The following is a 27,874-nucleotide window of genomic DNA, read 5'->3' as shown; positions in this document are numbered from 1 at the left end:
TCTTACGAACGTCGCCAGCAGTATGAAGTGAGTTTGACTAAAGGACTCCTGGAACAACTGGAGCAGGAGGCCGCTAAGCTGGAGTAACTTTCAGACACACAGAGGATCACAGAAAAAAAAACGTTAAAGCTATACACAGTGTGACGGCACAGATGGATAGCGGTTGTCACATGATTGGTTTCACTCAGCCAATCAACTGCTTGCAAATACCCAAACACTATTAACAATAGTGATTATGCTTCACAAACTAGCAGTTACAACACATTACAAAATGTTTTAAATGAGTTACAAAAATAACAGTCAAGTATTGCTTTTCGTTTATTAGCTATATGTAATCATTGTGTCAATGAGCACAAAATCACATGTACAGGTGTGTAAAACTAGTTGATTACAGTATATTATTCTACACAAGGAAACCAGAAGTCATTATTCTTAACAATTATTTTTGAAGAGACTATATTAAATGTACACCACATAATCAAACTCTTCATGAAAAATCTGTAAAAAATGTCAGCAGCTTCTGTATGATTTCAAAATAAGTCAAGCTTTTGGCATACCATATAAGGCATAGGCCACTGAAATTTATATTACTGTAATTAACAGTAAGACATGATAGTTTTCCAGAGCTTCCTTGTGCTCTGTACTGTAGGTTCTTCAGAGCCTCCATCCTCCATCAATGATATGCTCAGTTCCAGTGACATAGGCAGACTAGAGGGAGGTGGAATAAACAGTTACACTTTACTTGGATGCTACGTCATAAGGGCGACAACGTCATAACTTAGCTTAACAGATGTTTCAAATAAATTGTTGAGGAACGTAACTAAACTAAACTCCGGCTACATCAGCTGTCATTTAGCACCCAGTGGCATGCTAACGCACGGTAACAGAAACAAAACATTAACCCAACATTCAGATACTTTTTGTTGTTGTTGCTGTGGGCTCTGCAGACAATGAATGCGCTCACCTCGTCTGAGGCCAGGTAGACACAGAGGTGTGCCACCTCCTCGGCAGTGCACATTCGTCCCGTCTTCTGTCTCGCCATGAAGTCTTTTAGGGCCTGCAGAGATGAAGCAGGACATATATCATATAAATATATTTACTATTGGCATCTTTCCAATGGAGCGTTTCCCACTGTGGGTTAAAAGGGCCACGTAAAATAGCCATCGAATCTAGTCAGCGTTGGTACTTCGTACATGCAACACTGACAGAAATCTGTTAATGATTATTTATTTATCAATTAATGCACAGGCTGTCCTGTTATACACTAAAACAATATGACAGTAGTTGTGGAAGGTAGAGAGTACCTGTTCTGGATTAGGCTGAGCCTGGATTCTCCCCCTCAGAGACGGGGTGTCCACGGTCCCTGTTTAGCAGAGAAAACACTTACATTTTGTACATAATCACTATTCTTTATACAGTGTATGGTACATCACAATGATTAAACAAAAACAATACACTTTTCACAGTGCGAAATCTCTGTACTGTGAACTTGTCTCTGGCGTGAGCGGCATGTCAAATTCTTGAAAAAAGAACCAGAGCGTAATTTTAAGATGAGCAGCGCGAGCCACTCGCAGAGCCACATGGCTTTATGCCCAGGTTTCATTGAAATAAATGGGAGCGTATCATGATTGACAAAAGTTCCCTGTCCAGTGTAGCATTCCTGTAAGCAGGGCCTGTAAGCAGTGTTTGTGTTATAATCTAACACAGATCATGCCATTCCTGAGTCATGCTAGGGTATGATTAAAAAGGCACATTAATCAGATTTTATATAAGGAATATAGGGTGCAGTGCTTACCAGGACATACGCAGTTACAGCGAATGCCTTGCTCGAGAAAATCGGCTGCTATAGATTTGGTGAGCCCAATGACAGCAGCCTTGGAGGTGCTGTACACACATCGATTCACCACACCTATGGAGGGAACACACGCAGCCACAAAGGTTTTGCTTGACTAAATACATAGTCAGAGGATTGGATTTCCAATTTCATTGGATGTTCATGATGAATTACCATACTATACACACACATATATACACAGTATACATATATACTGTATATATATACACTGTGTGTGTGTGTGTGTGTGTGTGTGTGTGTGTGTGTGTGTGTGTGTGTGTATATATATATATATATATATATATATATATATATATATATATATATATANTATATATATATATATATATACACACAGTATATATATATATACACACACATACATACATATAGTATATATACAGTATATATCTATCACACACACACTCAGGGTTGGGGAGTAACAGATTACATGTAAGGGATTACAAAAAACAGTAACTAACCCGTTACCAGCTAAAATATTGTAATCAGATTACAGATAATTTTGAAAAACTAGACGATTACTTTGAGGATTACTTCTAAATCCAGAAAGGATGTTCGCGGGAAAAAAATCTTTGGCACTTCTGTTTTCTAAATGACATTCAAATCAGCATTGAATAAAGCCACAAGTTTAAGTTTGTTCCACCTGAGTGAGTCTGACCACAAGTCAGAGACCACTATGATGACACCAAATGAGTTTGATGGATCGCGGGAAAAGAGGCTTTTGTAGGCTACAGTCCAAGCTATGGCTTCCAATGGTGCGACTGCTGTCGGCATCCAATGACTATCCAATTTGAATAAACGCTTGGAATTAAGGATGACAGCAGTGGTGTAGTCTGCGGCGATACGGATATCCCTTCTTATTGAGATCTACATAGCGCATTGATATGAATCACACTGCTGCTCTCTCATTTAGCTATTTGCACCTCATGAATTGTGGTTGTTGTGGATAGCTGCTCACAAATCTAAATGTGTATTTGATCCCAATAATGGTTGAATTCAAGAAGTTCAAGCTGCACATCAATCATTGTTTTTTAAACCAGTGGACAGCCAGTGAAAAATGCGCTCTTGCAACAGCTGCATAGTGCAGATCCCAACCTATGAAATAAAAGTGGGTCTGCAAAAAAAAAAATCCATAGGCCTAATGGACACATGCTCAAACTCGCACACTTTTGATAGACTTAAAAAGAGGCAATCTGTAGTTGCTACATCCATTTTTGGACTAATATTACTCAAAAAATTGATGTAGCTTATACACACACACACATTGATTCTTGAGGAATATAACTTATAAATGCCTCATGAGCTTAGTTCAACTGTCACACTCCATGAAAACCCCAAATATAAGCTAGTTTTTCTCCAATGTTTGTAAACCTTGTAAATGTAAACACACACTGTGTAGCCTCATAACATGGTGAAAACAATCATTTTGATATCATGGATGGTCAGCCCTTGCATCCATAGCTGTCTATTAATCTGAGAGTGGTTACATTTCTCCAGGCCCATCCCTCAGCTTTTTACCAAAACAGAGGCGGGGCGACCGTTTTGTTACTGTTTCATCTGTGGATTTGCCCTTTAAACAACATCATATTATGAAGATATTTTGTTGTCACCAACAAAAAAGTAAACATATGGCATTTATTTTCCCAGTGTAAATAGCACTTTTCAGTAGTGCTCAAAGCATGCCATTACATGAGCGCAGCATTTATTTTTCAATTTGAATCAATGAGCCCATTCAGTCCTCCATGACAACCAAATCATAAACAGAGTAGTTATGCTCAGGTAAAACAATTTGACTAATCTACACTTCCATATTTCCAAGTCCTATTCTTGAAGATCAAGGGGTATAACATTTATTGGAATTTTGATAGACTTTGGTTATTAATGTAAAGATATAATTTAATCGTATTGTTATATGTAGTAGAAAGCGATGGGTTAGAAGAAGCCTACATAACCAACCCATAAAGTAAAATTGTACATCCATATATGGCCAGCTATGTAAACTTTAACATTGGTTTGTCCTGCAATAGATACCATTCAATTGGTAACATACATTCTTGTCTTCTTCTAATGCCTCTTAAGGGGAAAGAACTCTAAAAGTAACAGAATGTAATCAGAATACGTTACTGAGTTTGGGTAATCCAAAAGTTACGTTACTGATTACAATTTTGGACAAGTAACAAGCAACTGTAACAGATTACATTTAGAAAGTAACCTACCCAACCCTGTACACATTGAACAAAAATATAAACACAACATGTGTTGGTCCCATGTTTCATGAGCTGAAATAAAAGGTCCCAGAAACATTCCATATGCACAAAAATCTCCTCTCAAATGTTGTGCACAAATGTGTTGCATTTATATTTTGGTTCAGTATTACGAAGAAAAGAAAAGCGCATCCTTACCTTTTATACTGGAGGCCACAGACGCCATGTTAATGATATTCCCAGACTTCTTGGCCAACATCTGAGTTGAGAAAAAAATTGTTGATCAACAGGACAGCATTATCCAAGTAAGTGATCGAATTTAAAAGACAATTCATCTGTATATATCAAAATGTTTAATTATTAAGTCTACATAGTAGATAACTTACTAAAAAGACACTACGCTATACACATCTTGGACAGGTTTCCACTACAATATCTGCTGCAGTAACTACAAAGGAACGCCCCTACACGGTCATGCCCAATGCATTCGTCAAGTAGTCAAAACAATCGATAAAGGGTTTGGCTCGTGAGACCGCTTTGAAATAAATCTTACTCACAAAAGCTTTATTAAAAGGTTATGTTTGGCAGCAGCAAAACAGTGAGCAGACATCTCCTTTTTATCTACAGTATGTAGGCTATGACATAATTGTATCCAGAACCTGGCAGGTAGCATAGAGTCGACTAGGTGAAAAATCTGTCTGTGCCCTTGAGCAAGGCACTTAACCCTTAATCGCTCCTGTAAATTCGATGACTCGTATTTAGAAACATTTAAGTTATTTTCCTGTAACAAACATATTTTCCGTTTCGTTTAATTAAAAAACCCTTGCCCTACTATAACAAAAAAGCTGGTTCAGCAGTGTCATGACGTTGCCTGCTTGGGTATTGCAAACCCCATCCCCCTCTCCCTGCCTCTCCCTTTCCTCCTTCAACCCATGCTGTGATCACAGAGAGACGTCGTAAATTCCTGAGAATCTCCTCATGGCCAAACAGTATTAAGAGAGAGGGTAAACTTTCAGGACAAAGGAATTCTCTTCCACCTCACAGAACTTGAGGTACGAACATATTTCATATTCCTGCAAAAGTATAAAAGCTCGGTGGAGATTCCAGCTATGAACCGGTCCGTTTGTCCCCATGTGGGAAACTCATGAGAGACTGTGGGACTACATTACCATACCGCTGTTTATATAATAACCTCAGATATGAGGTTACATCTGTTTGTTGTATAAAATGAATGAGTGAGTATGATACTGTTTGTATAATTGTGTAATATGATTTTGGACTTTTTAATGAAGAAAAATACAAATCCCTTTTTGATTTGAACTAAACCCGAGGACCCGCCCCTGAGCCAGTTGGGTCAGACATCCAAGGACAGCCCCTTCCTGCTATCTGAATAAAAGCCAACTCTGAGAAATTACCATTAGACTATGTTTTCTCCAGATTAGGAGAACGAAGGTTAAGTACCATTGCTGAATCTTTAACCATACCACGTGGTTAAACTCTTAGACGAATAAGAACAAGTCTTTGATATTGACTACTAGTCTGCAGCTAGGAATTCGGTATCATTGAACGCGAAGAAAGACAACCGCGGAAACATCCATTCTATAACGAATGTCACTCTGAACTATCCACAATAACCAGGACAGAGACCGACGACTCTCCAACAAAACTAACTTCTCTCCAACGATCAAGACGACACACCGAGCGTAAATATATATATATTGATTGCAATTGTTCCCGAATGAGTGAGCGTTCATGTGTAAAGGATTAGCATGTCAATTGTTATAATTATGAACTCTAGTGACTTCTGAGTCGACCCCCAATTCTCCCCTTTGTCTAACATGCCGCCATGCCGGTTCAGCCCACTAGGGCATATCTCTCCCATTTCATGTAACCGTTGTTAAGTTTGTTTGTTTATTTCTGTGAATTAATTAGTTAGTAATAAATAAATGATTTAAGACAATTGATGTATGGATGACTCATAGTGAAGACTGGATTCGTGCAGATAATCAACAATTTACGACGTTTGGAATGAGACTAACGTGAGGTAAAGTAAATAAATCATTAATTAGAAGACTATTGATCAGATATGAAAATATCTGAAAGGTTATATTGGGAAATTATAACTTTGTAATCTGACTACTTTCCCTGGTGCCCTCGAATTCATAGTTAATTAGTTACGTTACAACTCAGTTGATCGCGTAATCCCTAATTACAGGAATCTTTGATAAAAACTATAAGTCTTCAATTTAATGATAGCAAAGACACGACAGCAGCAATGTGTCTGGTGTGTTTCTTATCCTGGCTATGCACAAATAGCCTATCCATAAATAGTTTTCAATGGTCTACTCGTGGCGCTTTTGCCGGCATGCTTTTATATTAGTCAAAATTCACAGACAAGGGTAGAACGTCGAGAAACATTTATGGATAGGCTACTGTGTGTGTGTTTAATTTGGCTTGTATCCATCCCCATATCCAAAGAGCGTCTCTTGTTCGATTACCAAAGACACGCTCCTCCAAACATAGGCTATTCATCAATTTCTCTCCCATAACCCCATATCAACGGTAGGCCTAGGCTATATCTTGTTTTTTCAGAATGTGCCTCACACATACATAACAAATACTAAAGCTCCAGTAAATTGCATTTGACTACAAGTACAATGCGTAAAGGAATCGCTGAAGCCCATTACAAAAATGTTGACTGTCAACACTTCAAAAATATTGAGCAAACACTGGATGTAATTTTTTTAAACTCATTACTAGTCTGTGCTATTTAATAAACTGTAGGATTAATTCACAATGGACTAGGATGAGAATAATCCAGAGAATTAACATAGTAGGTTAGGAGAATGATAATCTCAGTGCTGGCAGTAGGCTATAGGTTGGTATAGGTTCAGGGTGTCAGAAATATTTATTTTCACAACCAGAATTATGGGCGCAGTAGCTGGTGGATGCATTAAAGGGCTGGGTTTTGATTAATTAATTATTTGGTGGTGTTACGTTTAAAACCTGTTAAGGCTGCAAGCCCGACACCGGTACACCTATGACAACATCCAGCTCAAGTGCAGGGCGGCAAATTCAAAATCTATATTTTTTTTTAAATATTTAACTTTCACACATTAACAAGTCCAATACAGCATTTGAAAGATAAACATCTTGTCAATCCAGCCAACATGTCCGATTTTTTAAATGTTTTACAGAGAAAACACCACATATATTTATGTTAGCTCACCACCAAATAAAAAAGAGGACAGACATTTTTCACAGCACAAGTAGGATGCAAGTAGCATGCACAAGCCAACCTAACTAACCTAGAACCAACCTAAATAACCTAGAAAAAACTACCTCAGATGACAGTCCTATAACATGTTACACAATAAATCTATGTTTTGTTAAAAAAAAATGCATATTTTAGCTATAAATCAGTTTTACATTACTGCTACCATCATAGCTACAGTCAGAAATCGCACGGGAGTAGCCAGAGAAAATACAGACACCAACGTCAACTACTCTAATTACACATCATAAAACATTTCAGACAAATATATGGTGGATAGCAAATGAAAGACAAAGATCTTGTGAATACAGACAATATTTCAGATTCTTTAAATGTTTTACAGCGAAAACACCACATATATTCATGTTAGCTCACCACCAAATTCAAAAAGAGAGACAGACATTTTTCACAGCACCGGTAGCATGCAGCTAGCATGCAGCTAGCATGCAAAGCCAACCTAACTAACCTAGAACTAACCTAAATAACCTAGAAAAAACTACCTCAGATGACAGTCCTATAACATGTTACACAATAAATCTATGTTTTGTTCGAAAGATGTGCATATTTCAGCTATAAATGAGTTTTACATTACTGCTACCATCATAGCTACCATTATAGCTACAGTCAGAAATAGCACGGGAGTAGCCAGAGTAAATACAGACACCAACGTCAACTACTAATTACTCATCATAAAACATTTCAGAAAAATATATGGTGGATAGCTAATGAAAGTGAATACAGCTAGTGAATACAGACAATATTTCCGATTCTTTAAGTGTTTTACAGCGAAAACACAATATATCGTCATATTAGCTTACTACAATAGCAAACATAGCAACAGCATTGACTCAAGGCAAACGGTAGCATAGCACAGTTCGACAGATATATATGAAATAGCATCCCAAATTGGGTCCTTATCTTTGTTGATCTTTATTCAGAATGTTGTACAATGGGTCTTTTGTTCAGAACCAGCTTTGTTTCGATCCAAAACGAACTATTTCCCTCTTGAATTAGCAAACACACTGGCCTTCCTGTGCTAACCTCTCCATCTCCAAAATTCTTCCTACGCATCACGTATAAAATCCCGATTAAATTTAAATAATATAATTAAACTATATTTAAAAAACATACTTTAGGATGATATTGTGACATGTATCAAAAAAAATCGAAGCCAGATGTCATATTCATCGAGAACGACCGTTTTCCAGGTGGAGAGTCCTGGGCCGAGTTCGCGCCTCAGGAAAAATAAATTATGGCGGTCGTCTCATTCAAAGAGGGTGTATGCATTCTCTGAAAGAGATATTCAACTCCTTTCTGTTCTCACTTCCGCATGAGACCCAGAGGAAGGTGTATGAKGTGTTTCTACAGTCCTAAGTGACATGACCTTATATAGACAAGCTTTTGAAGAGCGACTTAGCTTTTGGAAATCTCACTTCCAGATAGGAAATGAGCTGTAAAAAGGGTTCTGTTTCACTTAGAGACATAATTCAAACGTTTTTAGAAACTAGAGAGTGTTTTCTATTCAATATTAATAATAATATGCATATTGTACGAGCAAGAATTGAGAACGAGGCCGTTTGAAATGGCCACCTCTTTCCAGGGTACTCAAGGCTCCGCTTACAGCCATAAGAAGTTAATGCTGCGTGCCGTTGTCTCAAGTTCTGTAGGTTATTGGCGGTCTTTGCGTCGTCATCAACTCTAATTCAGCTGGGTGCACAGAATATTCTCATCCTAGTCCATTGTGGATTGATACTAGTTTAAATAGCATAAGCTCCTATAATGAGTATATGTTTGGAGTGTTGACAGTTAACGTCGCAAATGAGCTCATATAAGGTGGTCAAAATTGCGCTGTCTTAAAGCCAGTTGTGCCCATAGTGTCAACTTTTTTGTATTATTATTATTTCAATTTCGTGGTATCCAAATTGGTAGTTAAAGTCTTGTCCCATCGCTGCAACTCCCATACGGACTCGGGAGAGGTGAAGGTCGAAAGCCATGGGGCGACACTTGACCAGGAAGCCAGCCGCACCAATGTGTCGGAGGAAACACCATACACCTGGTGAACATGTCAGCGTGCGTTTTGCCCGGCACGCCACAGGAGTTGCTAGAGAACAATGACACAAGAACATCCCTGCCAGCCAAACCCTCCCCTAACCCGTACAACGCTGGGCCAATTGTGCACCGCCCCATGGGTCTGCCGGTCGCGGCTGTTTGCGACAGAGCCTGGACTCAAACTAGGATCTCTAGTGGCACAGCGATGCAGTGCCTTAGACCACTGCGCCACTCGGGAGGCCCTAGAGTCACAAACTTGATGCTGTCATTGCGTGCAAGGGATCCACACATCCACCATAAGGACCAACTACAATACTTTAGATTACTTGACATACTATAAGTGAAGTTGCCCAAATACTTGTGATTTCTTCGGGGGGGGGGGGACACACACACTTCATACATAGTGCCTTTACTTCTAAATGGTAAAACGGATAGAAATTACAATACCTTAAAAAAAGTTACATTCTGTACTGTCACCCCATATTCATAATTTAATCTCAAATTCAAAATGCTGGCGTAAAATAAAATAAATGTACAGTGCCTTCAGAAAGTATTCACACCCCTTTTCTTTTTCCACATTTTGTTGTGTTACAGCCTGAATTTAAAATGTATTAGACTGGGTAACTGATCTACACACAATACCCCATAATGTCAAAGTGGAATTGTTTGTAGATTAAAAAAAAAGAAAAGATATTGATAAAGAAAATGAATAGCTGAGACACAGAGACACGTACAAAGCTCTCCCTCGCCCTCCATTTGCTAAATCCGACCACAACTCTATCCCCCTGATTCCTGCTTACAAGCAAAAATTAAAGCAGGAAGCACAAGTGACTCGGTATACAAAAAAGTGGTCAGATGAAGCAGATGCTAAAATACAGGACTGTTTTTGAATTCAGGCTGTAACAACAAAATGTAGAATCAGTCAAGGGGTATGAATACTTTCTGAAGGCACTGTAGCTTCACAGTTGAAATTCATATGGTGAGGACTGTGTTCCTTAATTCTGGGGTCAGAGGTCGGTGGAGTAAAGCGGCGGGGTGATTGCTCACCTTGGGCAGGAAAGCCCTGCTCATGAGGTACATGCTGCGGACGTTGACGTTCATGGTGAAGTCCCAGTCCGCCTCCTCGCAGTCCAGGATGGAGCCGTGATGGACAAACCTGGGAGGGGTGATGGGTAGTGGTCAATCATGGATGAACCAAAATGGCGGTGTCTCCAGTCAGCTTGATAACTAGCATTAGCACAATGCCTGTAAGTCTATGATAACTGCTAGCATGCTAGTAGATACTGTAGACTTCCAGTCATTGGCTCACAAAACTTCCTCCAACTTCCTTCATACTGAATGCAGAGACATTAAAATGGTATCCATGAGTTAATCTGACTATGTAAGCAGAATGGGCTTCATTTCCAAAATCCCGAAGTAACCCTTTAAATTGTATTTGCGGTGGTCTTAAAAAGTGTGAAATGTGACCTGTTGAAATTGTGCAGGTTCCCTACGTGGAGAGGGAAAATGTGAAGACAAATAATTTACCTGGTTTACACAAAATAAAATGTAGCCAGTGCCCTAGCTACTTCGGTACAGGGGGCACCTTTTGGAAAATGGTGTGTGATGGTGCAATACATCTGATCTGACTTTTATTAATTCAGTGTGTCATCGATATAATTGAATCAATCCCTCAAAATATATAAATAAGATACAAGTGAAAAAGGAACAGGAGAAAGCACAAAAAATACCCGGCAACATTGAACAGCACATCTACGTGGTCAAACTCCTTGGCCAGCGCTTCCACCTGGTCCTTCTTGGTCACATCCACCACCTTAGTCTTGATACCTAGGAGATATACGTAAAATTAGCCACAAAAAACATAGGTGGATGCGGGCTGGGTCATGTGAAGTGATGTGTCTAGATTTTAAAAGTTCTACATAGATTTGGAAATGTTAACCGTGTTGGAGCGTTCTCAACAAACACTTTTCAGACCAGGTAGCTTTTACTCTTTCCAAAGTCAAGACAGAACTTAATTTATTGATATGATAGAGAGCAGAATTTACCATCCATCCAGTAAGACTCAACCATTACTTCCACGGTAATCGTCCCAGTCGTTTACTGGCCAACAAGCTATGCAGTAATGATCAATTAGCTGATATAGCAACTACTGAAACAGGGGAATTACTATCACAACCCAAATTAATCAAAGATTCTCCTTCTACAAATAACTGTAAACCTCTGATTGTATATCCATACCAAGCAATACTAAGTGTTTTTCTAAAATAATTAAACTCTTCTCAACAGAGGAACCCACCTCTCTCGAACTCAAAAGAGCATTGGATAGCATGAATAAAGGCAAATCACCTGGATGGGACAGTATTCCTCCTACGGTCTATTTAAAATGTTGGAATCAATTAGGTCCACTGTTGCTCAAAATTATTAATACAGCCATTCACAAAGGTTCATTTGGGAGAGATGTGAATACAGCAGTAATTTCACTTTAAAAATAAGTTTAAAAAAAAAGGATGGCACCCAGTTCTCACTATCGCCCGTTATCTTTGATAAACACAGATATTAAACTGTTGTCGTCCCGTCTCGAGATTTACTTCCCCAAATTGGTCCACACGGATCAAAGCGGGTTCGATAGAAAGTGTTTATCCTTGGATAACCTCCGACTATTACATATCTTAGATGCTTCATCAGAAACAACAGCTTCTTGGGCGCTATTATCACTCAATGCAGAAAAAGCTTTTGATATACTAGAATGTTCATATCTCTGGTCTTTCTTAGAACATATGGGAATTGGCTCCAATTTCATTAACATGATTAAAATACTACAGTGCCTTCAGAAAGAAGTCATACCCCTTGACTTATTCCACATTTTGTTGTGTTACAGCCCAAATTCAAAATGGATTAAATAGATTTTATTTATTTTTCACACACAACCCTATAGATGGATAAAGTAAACATATTTAGACATATTTGCAAATGTATTGAAGATGAAATCCAGAAATTTCATTCACATAAGTATTCACACCGCTTTTATATGACACAAAATTAAGCTCAGGTGCTTCCAATTTCCTTTGATCATCCTTGAGATGTCACTACAACTTGATTGGAGTCTACCTGTGGCCAATTCAAATTGTTTGGACAAGAAACACCCGTCTATGTCAGGTCCCACAGTTGACAGTGCATGTCAGAGCAGAAACTATACCATGAAGTACAAGGAACTGTCCGTAGATCTCAGAGATAGAATTGTGATGAGGAATATATCTGTGGAAGGGTATAAAACAATTGAGTGTTGAAAGTTTCCAAGAGCACAGTGGTCTCCACCATTGAGAAATATGGAACTACGCAGACTTTGCCTACAGCTGTCCCTCCGACCAAAGTGTGCAGGCACGTGAAAGAACAGGCACGTGAAAGACAGAGATCATTAAGGCAAAAGATGCTGTGGAGACTAGTAATGGGAACAAGGAATGGCGCCAAATACAGGCAAATCCTTGATGAGAACCTGCTTCAGAGTGCAAACGACCTTGGACTAGGGCAAAGACTTACGTTCCAACAGGATAATGAACCCAAGCATACAGCCTCCACTCTTCTAGGAAGGCTTTCGACTAGATGTTGGAACATTGCTGCAGGGACTTGGTTCCATTTAACCACAAGAGCATTAGTGAGGTGATGTTGGGCGATTAGGCCTGGCTCGCAGTCGGCGTTCCAATTAATCCCAAAGCTATTCGACGGGGTTGAGGTCAGGGTTCTGTGCAGGCCAGTCAAGTTCTTCCACACCGATCTTGTCAAACCATTTCTTTATGGACCTCGCTTTCTGCAAGGGAGCATTGTCACGCTGAAACAGGAAAGGGCCTTCCCCAAACTGTTGCCACAAAGTTGGAAGCACAGGATCGTCTAGAATGTCATTGTATGCTGTAGCGTTAAGATTTCCCTTCAGTGGAACTAAGGGCCTAGCCCAAACCATGAAACACAGCCCCAGACCATTATTCCTACTCCAAACTGTACAGTTGGCACTATGCATTCGGGCAGGTAGCTTTCTCCAATATCCGGCAAACCCAGTCCGTTGGACTGCCAGATGGATGCATTTCCACTGCTCCAGAGTCCAATGGCAGCAAGCTTTACGCCACACCAGCCAACGCATGGCATTGCACATGGTGATCTTAGGCTCGCGTGCAGCTGCTCGACCATGAAACCACATTTCATGAAGCTCCCGACGAACAGTTCTTGTCCTGACGTTGCTTCCAGAGGTTTGAAACTCTGTAGTGAGTGTTACAACCAAGGACAGACAATTTTTATGCACTACATGCTTCAGGACTCAGCAGTCCCATTCTTTTAGCTCGTGTGGCCTACCACTTCCCGGCTGAGCGGTTGTTGACCCTATACCTTTCCACTTCACAATAACAGCACTTACAGTTGACTGGGGCAGCTCTAGCAGGGTAGAAATTTGCTGAACTGACTTGCTGGGAAAGGTGGCATCCTATGACAGTGCCACATTGAAAGTCACTGAGCTCTTTCGTAAGGCCCCTTAACTGAAAATGTTTGTCTATGGAGATTGCATGGCCGTGTGCTTGACTTTATACCCTTTTCAGTAACAGGTGTGGCTGAAACAGCCAAATCCACTCATTTCAAGGGGTGTACTCATACATGTGTGATAGATATATACACAGTTGAAGTCGGAAGTTTACATACACCTTAGCCAAATACATTTAAACTCAGTTTCACAATTCCTGACATTTAATCCTAGTAAAAATTCCCTGTCTTAGGATCACCACTTTATTTTAAGAATGTGAAATGTCAGAATAATAGTTTATTATTTGTGGCCTGCTGGAGGTCATTTTGCAGGGCTCTGGCAGTGCACCTCCTTGCACAAAGGCGGAGGTAGCGGTCCTGCTGCTGGGTTGTTACCCTCCTACGGCCTCCTCCACGTCTCCTGATGTACTGGCCTGTCTCCTGGTAGCGCCTCCATGCTCTGGACACTACGCTGACAGACACAGCAAACCTTTTTGCCACAGCTCGCATTGATGTGCCATCCTGGATGAACTGCACTACCTGAGCCACTTGTGTGGGTTGTAGACTCCGTCTCATGCTACCACTAGAGTGAGAGCACCGCCAGCATTCAAAAGTGACCAAAACATCAGCCAGGAAGCATAGGAACTGAGAAGTTGTCTGTGGTCACCACCTGCAGAATCACTCCTTTTTTGGGGGTGTCTTGCTAATTGCCTATAATTTCCACCTTTTGTCTATTCCATTTGCACAACAGCATGTGAAATGTATTGTCAATCAGTGTTGCTTCCTAAGTGGACAGTTTGATTTCATAGAAGTGTGATTGACTTGGAGTTACATTGTGTTGTTTAAGTGTTCCCTTTATTTTTTTGAGCAGTGTATATATATATACTCTTTAAGTGGGGGGTGTATTAGGCCCTATATGTACAATTATATAACATTGAGGTCCTTGAATTACAATTAAGTGCTTGAAAAGGTCTCTGAAAGTCCTTGAATTTGACTTGTCAATGTCTGTATGAACTATGCTAAAAGGATGTATAGTCCTAGGCTGTATAGGTGGAGTTATGGTCCAATTTGCAAGTACACACGTGGAACTGCATGAAAATAGTTATTTTAGTTTCAAACCATTTAGAAATGTTGATCCCAATGTCACACATTGGCCCCAATATTTATAGAAAGACCCATATATATTTCCTTCCTTAGATAAAACCATTGGCAGAAACTTTGACAGGGAGCCTCCCGAGTGGTGCAGCGGTCTAGAGGTTTCACTACAGACACGGGTTCGATCCCAGGCTGTGTCGCATGAGGCGGCGCACAATTGGTCCTGCGTCGTCCGGGTTAGAGGAGGGTTTGGCTGACCGGGATGTCCTTGTCCCATCGCGCTCCAGCGACTCGTGGCGGGCCGGGAGCTTGCATGCTAACTTTGGTCTCCAGATGTATGGCGTTCCCTCTGACACATTCGTGCGGCTGGCTTCCGGGTTAAGCGAGCAGTGTTTCAAGAAGCAGTGCGGCTTGGCAGAGTCATGTTTCGGAGGACGCATGGATCTCGACCTTCACCTCTCCAGAGTCCGTACGGGAGTTGCAGCGATGGGACAAGACTAACTACCAATTGGATATCATGAAATTGGGGAGAAAAAAGGTATAAAAAGTACCAAAAGAAATCAACTTTAACAGAACATTCTAAATCAACCTCAGTAGATAGAATAATATCCCAGTTTCTTTAACCGGCATATTATCTATTGTCAAAATGAATATATTGCCACAGCTGAATTTCTGTAGTTTACAGAAGGAAAGAAGTAGGAGGACTATCCGTACCAAACTTGTATTTCCAGGCACGAGCATTTCACCCCATCCTAAATTGGTTTAGACATGATTTTTCTTAGTATAGAGAAATATGCTGTCTCCTATATAACTTAAACAATGTAAACTACGCTTTGGTCCCACTATTGCTTACACAATTTCTATTTGCCGCAAAATTGAAAAACATTTTAACTCGGAATCAAAATGGCATGGCCATGCTCCCAATATTTCACAATAATGCCTTGCGATTTGGAGGGTGGCCTTTTGCATCCCCTCAATGGTCCAAATGTGGAATCCGTACACTTACAGATATCATGGACAGTAATGGTTTGAGAACATTCCAAGATATGAAAGATACATGTACATTACCAGGCAACTCCTTTTTTCTATATTTACAACTTAGGTCAGCTATGCTGGCTTATGGAGTTCCTTGGGAAACCAAACTACCGAACCATCCAATTATGGGTTTTATAAATAAACTCTGGGCTCCCGAAAGAACTGATCTCAAAAATATATAAACTTTTGGAAAGTTTATGAGCTAGCCATTAAAAAAAGATGTCCACAGATCTAATCTGTATGTCCACAGATCTAATTGAATCGGAACAACCCTTTAACTGGAACAGAATATGGAAAAAATATTACCTTGGTATCCCGTAATCCGAACTATTAATTTATAAATGTTACATTTGTTCGCAGACTGTATTTAACACCAAGGAAAAACTTTTACGATGAAATTGGCCCCAACTGTTCAGTGTCCCCTAAATCAGGTAGGCACATTCCTTAATATGATGTGGGAGTGCCCTTTAGTTCAATTCTTTTGGGGCAAAGTTAAAAGTTATTTAGAAGTGCATGAATTCAAATCTTCAATGCTTTGCATATATTACGTTTCTTGCATTAGCATCGAACAGCCCCCGTGATATGCAACTTTTCAGGGAAGCTAGAAACCAATATACACAGGCAGTTAGAAAAGCCAAGGCTAGCTTTTTCATGCAGAAATTTGCTTCCTGCAACACAAACGCAAAAAAGTTCTGGGACACTGTAAAGTCCATGGAGAATAAGAACACCTCCTCCCAGCTGCCCACTGCACTGAGGATAGGAAACACTGTCACCACCGATAAATCCACTATAATTGAGAATTTCAATAAGCATTTTTCTACGGCTGGCCATGCTTTCCACCTGGCTACCCCTACCCCGGTCAACAGCACTGCACCCCCCCCACAGCAACTCGCCCAAGCCTTCCCCATTTCTCCTTCTCCCAAATCCAGTCAGCTGATGTTCTGAAAGAGCTGCAAAATCTGGACCCCTAAAAATCAACCAGGCTAGACAATCTGGACCCTTTCTTTCTAAAATGATCTGCCGAAATTGTTGCAACCCCTATTACTAGCCTGTTCAACCTCTCTTTCGTGTCGTCTGAGATTCCCAAAGATTGGAAAGCAGCTGCGGTCATCCCCCTCTTCAAAGGGGGACACTCTTGATCCAAACTGCTACAGACCTATATCTATCCTACCCTGCATTTCTAAGGTCTTCGAAAGCCAAGTCAACAAACAGATTACCGACCATTTCGAATCCCACCATACCTTCTCCGCTATGCAATGTGGTTTCAGAGCTGATCATGGGTGCACCTCAGCCACGCTCAAGGTCCTAAACGATATCTTAACCGCCATCGATAAGAAACAATACTGTGCAGCCGCATTCATTGACTTGGCCAAGGCTTTCGACTTTGTCAATCACCACATCCTCATCGGCAGACTCAACAGCCTTGGTTTCTCAAATGATTGCCTCGCCTGGTTCACCAACTACTTCTCTGATAGAGTTCAGTGTGTCAAATCTGAGGGCCTGCTGTCCGGGCTTCTGGCAGTCTATGGGGGTGCCACAGGGTTCAATTCTTGGACCGACTCTCTTCTCTGTATACATCAATGATGTCGCTCTTGCTGCTGGTGAGTCTCTGATCCAGCTCTACGCAGACGACACCATTCTGTATACTTCTGGCCCTTCTTTGGACACTGTGTTAACAACCCTCCAGACGAGCTTCAATGCCATACAACTCTCCTTCCGTGGCCTCCAATTGCTCTTAAATACAAGTAAAACTAAATGCATGCTCTTCAACCGATCGCTGCCTGCCCGTCCAACATCACTACTCTGGACGGTTCTGACTTAGAATATGTGGACAACTACAAATACCTAGGTGTCTGGTTAGACTGTAAACTCTCCTTCCAGACTCACATCAAACATCTCCAATCCAAAGTTAAATCTAGAATTGGCTGCATCCAACTCTCCTTCCAGTTCTCTGCTGCCAATGACTGGAAAGAACTACAAAAATCTCTGAAACTGGAAACACTTATCTCCCTCACTAGCTTTAAGCACCAGCTGTCAGAGCAGCTCACAGATTACTGCACCTGTAACCAGCCCATCTATAATTTAGCCCAAACAACTACCTCTCCCCCAACTGTATTTATTTTGCTCCTTTGCACCCCATTATTTATATCTCTACTTTGCACATTCTTCCATTGCAAATCTACCATTCGTGTGTGTTACTAGCTATATTGTATTTACTTCGCCACCATGGCTTTTTTTTTTGCCTTTACCTCCCTTATCTACCTCATTTGCTCACATTGTATATAGACTTATTTTTCTACTGTATTATTGACTGTATGTTTGTTTTACTCCATGTGTAACTCTGTGTTGTTGTATGTGTCGAACTGCTTTGCTTTATCTTGGCCAGGTCGCAATTGTAAATGAGAACTTGTTCTCAACTTGCCTACCTGGATAAATAAAGGTGAAAAAAAATTTTTTTTGAAAGTGGATACATTTACAATTAGAAATTATAACAGAATTATCGACAGTGAGAATTTAAGGTGCTAATCAAGGAACAATTGAGGCCTTGACATATATATACACACTTGACTCTAAAGAACAATCTCAACTAAAGCCCCACACATAAATTATATAACTTATTTACTTTTTGCCTTCAGGCCCACGGGGTGGTACGTTTTGGATAAGTATTTAATTATCCAAAATCTGTATCCTATAGGTGTACTATAACTTTAATAGCGGATGCATTCTAACTTATGTTGCATTCCTTTGATCAATTTATTCTCGCTGTTATCAAAAATTTCTAAGCACGTGGGAAACCCAGTGTACCTTCAGAGCTCGACCACAAAATGGAAGGAAGAAACGTGTAGGCCACAGGCATGAAATGTTGAGATGTAAGTATTGACTTGCTTTATCCACTAGGACATGACACCAGATGGTATATAATGCATGTATGAACCATACAAAAGGTACTTCGTGTCCAAATCGTGAGATTTGAAAAAGATCCCGCTGCATCTCTTTAATACATTAGTAGGTGTGGGAAGTGTGGGGAAGATGAACATGCACGGAAGGAAGCGTTACACTGTCCCTTTTAAGTAACTCACTTTGAAAGGAATATCTACCATAACCAAACAACCATGCCTCAAATAAAGGCATGGTTGGGTAATGTACTGTGATCAGTGCACATGTGTCATAGAAATTCATTTAAGCATTGGAATGTATTGTAATAAGAGCAGTTCGTAACCCCTAAAAAAAAACTACAACTACCCATTACACCTAAACAGTATGGTTAAAGATTAAACCATGGACATTGTTTTAATGCAGCCTTTGAAAATACCAGGGTTTTGCTGTCCTCAAAAGGTAAGCGTTAATAACTTAAAAGGGGCAATCTGCAAATGGTACATAAATTTTGCACTTTTAAATTAATTTACTTATCCTATCCATTCCGATCCAATGTAATTTCATCTTTGTGGACTGGAACCATCACAGAATTGTTCACTCAATAGCCCCCACTGCAAAGCACAAGTTCAGGCTGCTAATAATCTATTTGCAACTTCCCGTTTATTTAAAACGTTATGGTTAATTTGCTCATGTAAAAATGTCACCCTATGTTTGCAATATTGAACAATTATTTGGTTTAAAATTTAACTGGGTGTGCAGAGCTATGGCTGAGTGGTAACTCTCCCTGTGCTCATCACATATGCAACTCCCCGCCAGAGACCGGGTTTCTTTCCAGAGTTAACCCTTCCAGGTTTCTCCCCTCCTTTAAATGTATAATATGTCTAAAGAAAAGTTAGAAAATGTGAGACTGCAATTCAAAACAAAGTGGCATTTCCCCAGATGACATGCTTCTTTTGAGCCTAAAATGAAAAAAATTGAAGCAAAATTGTAGGAGATCCCACTGCAATTTTGTGGCTCACGGTATAATATAGATACCCCATCAGAACCCAAAATATAAGCTTATTTGACAATTTCTTTGTAAAGAATGTAATTTGTAAACAACATGGCTTTGAATTCTCCAGCCCCATCTCTCAGCAGTTCACCAAAACAGTGGCAGGGCTCCTACTCTGTAGAACAGAAACATTCATTGGGGTGTACTGGGGGTATTGCATTCAAACTAATGTCTTGATGGATTTTAAGATTTGATATGAATGAAGGGCATGCCTTAATTCTCAGGATTCCCAGTAAATGATGGTAGTAAACAAAAATAAACTGTACCAGGGTGGACATCCAGTTCCTTCAGCTTCTCTCTATTGATATCTGTTGCGGTGACTTGAGCTCCTTCTTTGGCAAAGGCCTACAGTTAAAATGACAGAATATTACTTTCATGGTTATTTACTGTTCACTCAATATCAGTAAAATGTTCAAATGAATACATCGTGACTACTTTACATCATTGTACAAGTCTTAGAGTAGGGGTAGGCAACTAGGTTTAGCCGCGTAAATTGACTGCAAGTAAACCCAAATAGATGCAAAATTATCATACCTTGATTGAGACATGATCACATAGGTCTCTATTTGTAGGAATAGTTTGGAATGGAATTCTTGGTTAGTCTTCGGGAGGCCTAATAAAAATGCTAATAGCACGAATTTGGCAAGTGGGCTGCTTGTTGCCGACCCCCATCAGAGGGTGTTTCTGAGAGCCTTAACAATCAAATTCACCATATCTACACTGAGTGTACAAAACATTAGGAACACCTGCTCTATCCAAGGCAGACTGACCAGATGAATCCAGGTGAAAACTATGGTCCCTTATTGGTATCTCTTGTTTAATCCACTTCAAATCAGTGTAGATGAAGGGGACGAGACCGGTTAAATAAGTAATTTCAAGCCTTGAGTCATGGATTGTGTGTATGTGCCATTCAGAGGGTGAATGAGCAAGACAAAATATTTAAGTACCTTTGAACGGGGTATGGTAGTGGGTGCCAGGCGCACCGATTTGAGTGTGTCAAGAATTGCAACGCTGCTGGGTTTTCATGCTCAACAGTTTGTGTATCAAGAATGGTCCACCATCCCAAAAACATCCAGCCAACTTGACAACTGTGGGAAACATTGGTGTCAACATGGGCCAGCATCCCTGTGGAACGCTTTCAACACCTTGTAGAGTCCATGCCCCGATTAATTGAGGCTCTTCTGATGGCAAAAGGGGGTGCAACCCAATATTAGGAAGGTGTTCCTAATGTATTGTACATTCAGTGTATATTTGTTTAGCAAATGTAGCCTAGCTGTGTGGTGAATGGTAAATTAAGTAAATATTACAATGGCTGCAGCTCTTCCAATGCCCTGGGCTCCTGCTGACAACACAATGACTTTCCCGTCCAGGCGGCCCATGATGATGCTGTATTTAATTCTACAGGCAATTCTGCAGACGAACAAAAACAATGTCATTATTGTTGTTAAGATCACAGTCAAGGTAGTAGAGTTGAAGTTGCCGTGGTGGATTTATTATCCAAAAACAGTGGTGGAAAGTTCTTAAATACACATTTAGGGAACATAATGCTTTATTATTGTGAAATGTTTGATGTTTGTGTGTGAAAGATGTTTTTTGGTTGGGTAAAATTGCATTATCAGCTGCAGCAGGTATTCTCACACCACAAAGCCCTATACTACATACTTGGTTCGAGATAGCGAGGTAACTTTGGTCAAATCTGAATTCAACTCGGGATAACCAGAGCCACGAATGTGGCTCACTTTTTAGCCAGGTCAATGTCTATGGCAACGAATCCTTCAGAAATAACCTACGCTGGCCCACGTTAACTCAGGGCTAACAAAAATTTTCGTGAATGACGTGTCTGAGCCACGAGTTGAGGACGAATGAAATCAGATTCCCTTCTACTAAAGATCGTATCATTCCCTTCATTTGAGGAAGACTGATTCAATATTTTATTCATTAAATGTTTGTGTCTTTTTTATGTCAAAATACCTATCGCATTACACATTTAGTAATGACAGAATGCATTTGAAACTTCATGCACAGAAAAAATTGTATGACTTTATAATTATTATAATACAATTATTTATTCCATAGCAGTGGGGAAAAAGGTGCTAGGGTTGTCCCCAACAATTAAAATCTTGGTCAACCGAAAGTCGTCTATTCTTTCGACCAATCGGTTGGTTGAAATTCTTAAAAAGTGTATTTTTCCATAAAGTGATAGAACGGTGCCGGAGGAGATAACTGCCGTTTTACGGGCACCTAACCAATTGTGCTATATGTGTGTTTTTTTTGCATAATTCGTAACTTATTTTGTACATAATGTTTCTGCCACCGTCTCTTATGACCGAAAAGAGCAACTACTCACCTCGTACTTGACTAAAAATTTATTTTTTACGAGTCGGACGCAAAGGATTTACTTCAGACACCCGACAAGGCCCAAATCCCTGTAATTCGCATGAGAAAGAGACAGAGTTATCGGGGACGTAGGTCGGGGTGCCTTCTAAGGAGCCGACAGCGAGTGGGTAATCTGCCTAATAGGACTGATGGTTGAGGCAATGTAAAATCATTGGACAACAAAATAGACGAGCTATGATCACGAATACCCTACCAACGGGACATTAAAACTGTAATATCTTATGTTTCACCGAGGCATAGCTGAACGACGACATGGATACAATACAGCTGGAGTGGTTTACGCTGCATCGGCAAGATAGAACAGCCGCCTCCAGTAAGACAAGGGGTGGTGGTCTGTGTATATTTGAAAAACAACAGCTGGTGCACAAAATCTAATATTAAGGAAGTCTCGAGGTTTTGCACCGGAGGTAGAGAATCTCATGATAAGCTGTAGACCACACTATTTATCGTAGCTGTCTATTTACCACCGCAAACCGATGCTGGCACTAAGACCGCACTCAATGAGCTGTATAAGGCCATAAGCAAACAGGTCATCCAGACGCAGCGCTCCTAATGGCCTTAAAATCTGTTGTACCTAATTTCTACCAGCATGTTAAACGTGCAACCAGAAAAAATAAAAATAATTTTAATTTTTTAAACTCTAGACCACCTTTACTCCACACACAGAGACGTGTACAAAGCTCCCCCTCGCCCTCCATTTGGCTAATCTGACCATAATTATATCCTACTGCTTTGAAAGGCTGGTCATGGCTCAGTTCAACACCATTATCCTAGAAACCCTAGACCCACTCCAATTTGCTTACCGCCCGAACAGATGACGCAATCTCACTAAGCTAAGGACCCTGGGACTAAACACCTCCCTCTGAAACTGGATGCTGGACTTCCTGACGGGCCGTCCCAGGCGGTAAGGGTAGGTAACAACACATCTGCCACGCTGATCCTCAAGACGGGGGCCTCTCAGGGGTACGTGCTCAGTCCCCCCCTGTACGTCCTGTTCACCAATGACTGCATGGCCAGGCATGACTCCAACACCATCATTAAGTTTGCAGACGAAACAACAGTGGCCTGATCACTGACAACAATGAGAGCCTATAGGGAGGTCAGAGACCTAGCCATGTGGTGCCAGGATAACAACCTCTCCCTCAACGTGATCAAGACAATGGAGACATTTGTGGACTACAGGAAAAAGAGGACCAAGCACGCCCCCATTCTCATCGACAGTGGAGCAGGTTGAGAGCTTCAAATTCCTTGGTGTCCACATCACCAACAAACTATCATGGTCCAAACACACCAATACAGTTCTGAAGAGGGCACGACAACGCCTATTCCCCCTCAGGAGACTGAAAAGCTTTGGCATGGGTCCTCAGATCCTCAAAAGGTTATACAAATACACCATCGAGGGCATCCTGTATGGTTGCATCACTGCCTGGTACGGCAACTGCTCAGCCTAAGACCGCAAGGCACTACAGACGGTAGTGCGTACGGCCCAGTACTGGGGCCAAGCTTCCTGCCGTCCAGGACCTCTATACCAAGCGGTGTCAGAGGAAGGCCCTAAAAATTGTCAGAGACTCCAGCCACCCTAATCATAGACATTTTTCTCTGCTACCGCCACGGAGCGCCAAATCTATGTCCAAAAGGCTTCTTAACAGCTTCTACCCCCAAGCCATAAGACTCCTGAACAGCTAATCATATCGCTACAGAGATTATTTGCATTGTTGTTGTCCCCCCACCCCCTTTTACGGTGCTGCTACTCTGTTTATTATCTGTGCATAGTCACTTTAACTCTACCTACATGTACATATTACCTCGACTAACCTGTGCACCTGCACATTGACTCTGTACCGGTACCCCCTGTATATAGCCTCGCTACTGTTATTTTACTGCTGCTCTTTAATTATTTGTTATTTTTAAATTATCTATTTTTTTGTCAACACTTATTTTTCTTCAAACTGCATTGCTGGTAAGTAAGCATTTCACTCTAAGGACTACACAGGTTGGATTCGGCGCATGTGACAAATAAAAGTTGATTTGATTTAATAGACACACCCTATGTGTTTAAAAAAAAAAAAACTACATACATTGAGCTTGTCTGATGCTTTAAGGTTTGATGAAATAAGTCAAATTCCTCAAGAGGACACCAGAGATCTAGATAACCAAAAAAAAAAAACTATTCTCCTCCCGCTCCTGCTGGCTTTCACAGATTATGCCATTACTCTCCTGAAGTTGCCAGTAATAGGCTACACAAGGAATCGGCAACCTTTCTCATATTGAATGCCAATTTATCTTACAATTTCTAACGATCTGCATGCCAGTTATGGTGTTCATGTGCAAATTTTGTCGTCTTCTTCATATCTCAAAATCATTGTCATGTGGTTAATCAAAATTCTATCCAAATGACACAAACCTAAAAAGTTACTTCTATTTCCAACAACTAAAAACTTGTTGGAAATGTAGAAAATAAATTAGAAAATATCCTGACAAAAATAAATATATTATAAATCACATTGTTGAAAACAGGCCATGTGTAGCCAAACTTGAAACATTGTATAAACTATTAACTTGGGTCCAGCCCAAAGCTTGCAAAATTGAATAAATATTCTGGGCACCAGTTAGCTCGAGACAGATACAACTGTAGGCTATTTGCGCAAGGGATAAGAAGCAGTGCTTGACTTGGGCAGGAGCTCACCGGAGCTGATTACCAGCACTTCAAATTGTCTACTGCTGTTACTTTTATAGAATATTAGTTCAAAAGTATTGTGGAGCTCCTGCACCTAAATAAACAGTACCAGCACCCAAAATGAGTACAGGGACTTATTTCAGTCCAAGTCAAGCACTAATAAGTAATCCATTTTGTTTCCACTGGATCAGAGCATGACATTTATCAAAATGGAGAGAGCTGGAAAGATTTTTCAAATACTTTGAGGAACTATTGTAATTCTCAATGGATGTAAAAACAGTCTGTTTGCTTGCTGTTCGAGGTGAAGAAAACATTACTTTGAGAAGCTTCACAGGTTGTGTGTGGTGGTGCGTTAAGCCAATCAGAAATACTATCAGATCCCCAAATGCGCACATTTATATGCCTACATTTCCACTCAGGCCAGGTAGCCTATAGGCCTACTTCTATGCATGCGTGTCCTTACTCAACATTGTCTTTTGTTTGGACCGCTCCTGTCAATGACTAAATTGACAAAACTTGTAAATGGAATGAAATAAACCAAAACTTGTTTCTCACAAGTGTAGCATAGGTTGTGCACTCTGCAAACAATGTGTCCACTCAGACAATGAGAACGGGAAGACTGGAATAATAATATTGAATGCATTAAAATAAATTACGGTAAGCAAAGTAACAAACATTGTAGATTAGAAATTATAGGGTTTAACGGTAAATGTACTACTGGTGATACGTAATAGGGAATTGATATACACTAACACTCAAATGCAAAAATTCACACAATGAAGTTATGAAACAATGAATGTGCACAAATTGGTGGGAGAGAGCACATTCTGGAGAGAGAAGTGCATTGTGCATCTGAGCGCATGTTCAATCCGACATCTGCATTAGCCATGCAGTATTTAAGGTGATATGGCCTCAGTAGAAGTCAGGGCATTCATGCGTCGCAGAGCAGTGCAGAGCTGTTGTCAAGAAAGTGAGTTTGTGTTCATACAGGATCCAATCATGTCAATGCGGAGCTATACAGAGCCCCCCGCTTTGTTAGAACATTTGGGAAGCGCATAGCGATGCGGTACGGAGCTCGATTTGGCATCTGCATGCCTTTGGAGGCTCAGCAAATGCGTCACACCCTGCATATGGAGCCTCCGACCACATTTTCGGATCAAGCATAAATTGGCTTTTAGTCTAGGCCTCCGCAATGATTAGGTCAGAAATGTGCGCAAATATACAGTACCAGTCAAAAGTTCAGACACACCTACTCATTCTAGGGATTTTCTTTATTTTTACTATTTTCTATTATATATTTGAGATTTCTCAAAGTAGCCACCCTTTGCAGAATACTCATTTAAGTTTATATATGGGTTAAATGGAATAGTAACTGAAATATGGACACTGACTGTAGGCCTACAACCTCTCACATAGCATAATATTAACTCCAGCAGAATTATGCATTTCTTGCAGTAAAATTATACAAATGTTAATTATCTCAGGAACATGAGTGGAGAAATATGATTTCTTTCTTTCAGCATCTCTAGAGAAAATACGAATCTGGTGTAATGTGTTATCTTTGACACTTATGGAAGCAGACAGTATTTCAACCACAAAATATGCACCCAAAACTAACAGAAGTCTAATCAGAAATGTTTCTTCATTTTCTCAGCTTTTCATTTCCTTAAAACTGGTCAAACTGATGACATTTGAACATTTTGCAAAGGACCCATCTTTCCACTGTTTTGGAGTAATTGCGTTCTCCCCCGTCCCTAAACAAAACATACAACTTTACCGGTGTCAAATAGATTACTAATGCATTCATTTTATCGATGTAAGACATTCTGGTGAGCACTACTTTAGTCTTCTGGGGCAACAAGTTATGACAGAAGAGAATCTACATGCATCAAACTATAGTTGGAAATTAGCTACTGAACAAAAATATAAAACGCAACATGAAACAATTTCAAAGATGTTACTGTACTTTCTTGTTTAGTTACATAAACTGAAATTAGGTAAACGATTAGATTTTAGCAACCAGGAAATGGCTGAGCGATTTCTGCATAGTGCATCAGAGGTAAGGTCTTTGGACTAAGGAGTAATGTTAGGCTCCTTTAGTACCATATTGGGCTAGATTTGACAAGAATTGAAGGCATGTCAACCTCATCTCTTTTTTTACCATGACATTTCCTCTCAGTTTAAAAAACACTGTCCTATAGTACTTTGTTATTCATTTGCAAGTTAATTCAATAGCTAGAATCATACTCTTTCGTTTGAACTATTCAGCGTGCAAAATTGTTGTTACAAGCAAATACTATTTTGATCTACAGCAAACGTGTGCAACGGAGATACATTACATAACGTTATATTTGCAATTAAATATCTAACTATTCATATGAGTGATACATGCTGTTTCGACCGGGCAAAAATAACTTTGTAGGACAATTTTGAACTTTAAACAACTTACTAACGCTCTGCAACGACAATGAACTTCAGTCAGGAGATGCCTCGTGCACATTTACTAAGTTCCTATTGGCTTCTGTAGAAGGAAGTAGCTCGTGAGCTGATTCTTCTTCTTTAAAATTTGCACTTGTGGATCGTAACCAACTGAAAGGTGCATACACCGCCACCTACCTGAAAGGACAGCACACCACCACTCAACACACCCTGTAACTCTATCACCATATTCTGTAACTTAACCCAGTATTTCTAATAAAATAAAGCATTACAAACCTTACTAATCCCCCACCCAAATCCTATCCCTGGCCAATCTCTCTAACCCTATCAAACAAACTCTCCCATCTAAATCTGTGACGGAGCTGGCAGTCACTCCAAGCACATAAGTTCAAAATACAACTACACTCAAAAGTAATATTTT

The 27,874-nt window shown here is 40.2% G+C and overlaps 1 protein-coding gene across 1 annotated transcript; it reads right to left on the bottom strand.

Annotated features, from left to right (window-relative positions):
- Positions 1–302: 302 nt before the first annotated feature.
- On the bottom strand, positions 303–27,555 carry bdh2 (3-hydroxybutyrate dehydrogenase, type 2). Its single transcript, XM_023983172.2, has 10 exons — positions 27,464–27,555; positions 21,248–21,350; positions 20,207–20,285; positions 11,113–11,209; positions 10,430–10,538; positions 4,258–4,318; positions 1,796–1,909; positions 1,305–1,363; positions 965–1,057; positions 303–708 (listed from the first exon to the last, which is right to left on the bottom strand). The coding sequence occupies exons 2-10, from the start codon at positions 21,317–21,319 to the stop codon at positions 655–657; spliced, it is 738 nt and encodes a 245-aa protein (XP_023838940.1). The 5' UTR covers positions 21,320–21,350; positions 27,464–27,555; the 3' UTR covers positions 303–654.
- Positions 27,556–27,874: the final 319 nt, after the last annotated feature.

Source organism: Salvelinus sp. IW2-2015, linkage group LG1, assembly GCF_002910315.2.
Source record: "Salvelinus sp. IW2-2015 linkage group LG1, ASM291031v2, whole genome shotgun sequence".
Taxonomy (NCBI): domain Eukaryota; kingdom Metazoa; phylum Chordata; class Actinopteri; order Salmoniformes; family Salmonidae; genus Salvelinus; species Salvelinus sp. IW2-2015.
This window is presented reverse-complemented; position numbering and strand designations above follow the sequence as displayed.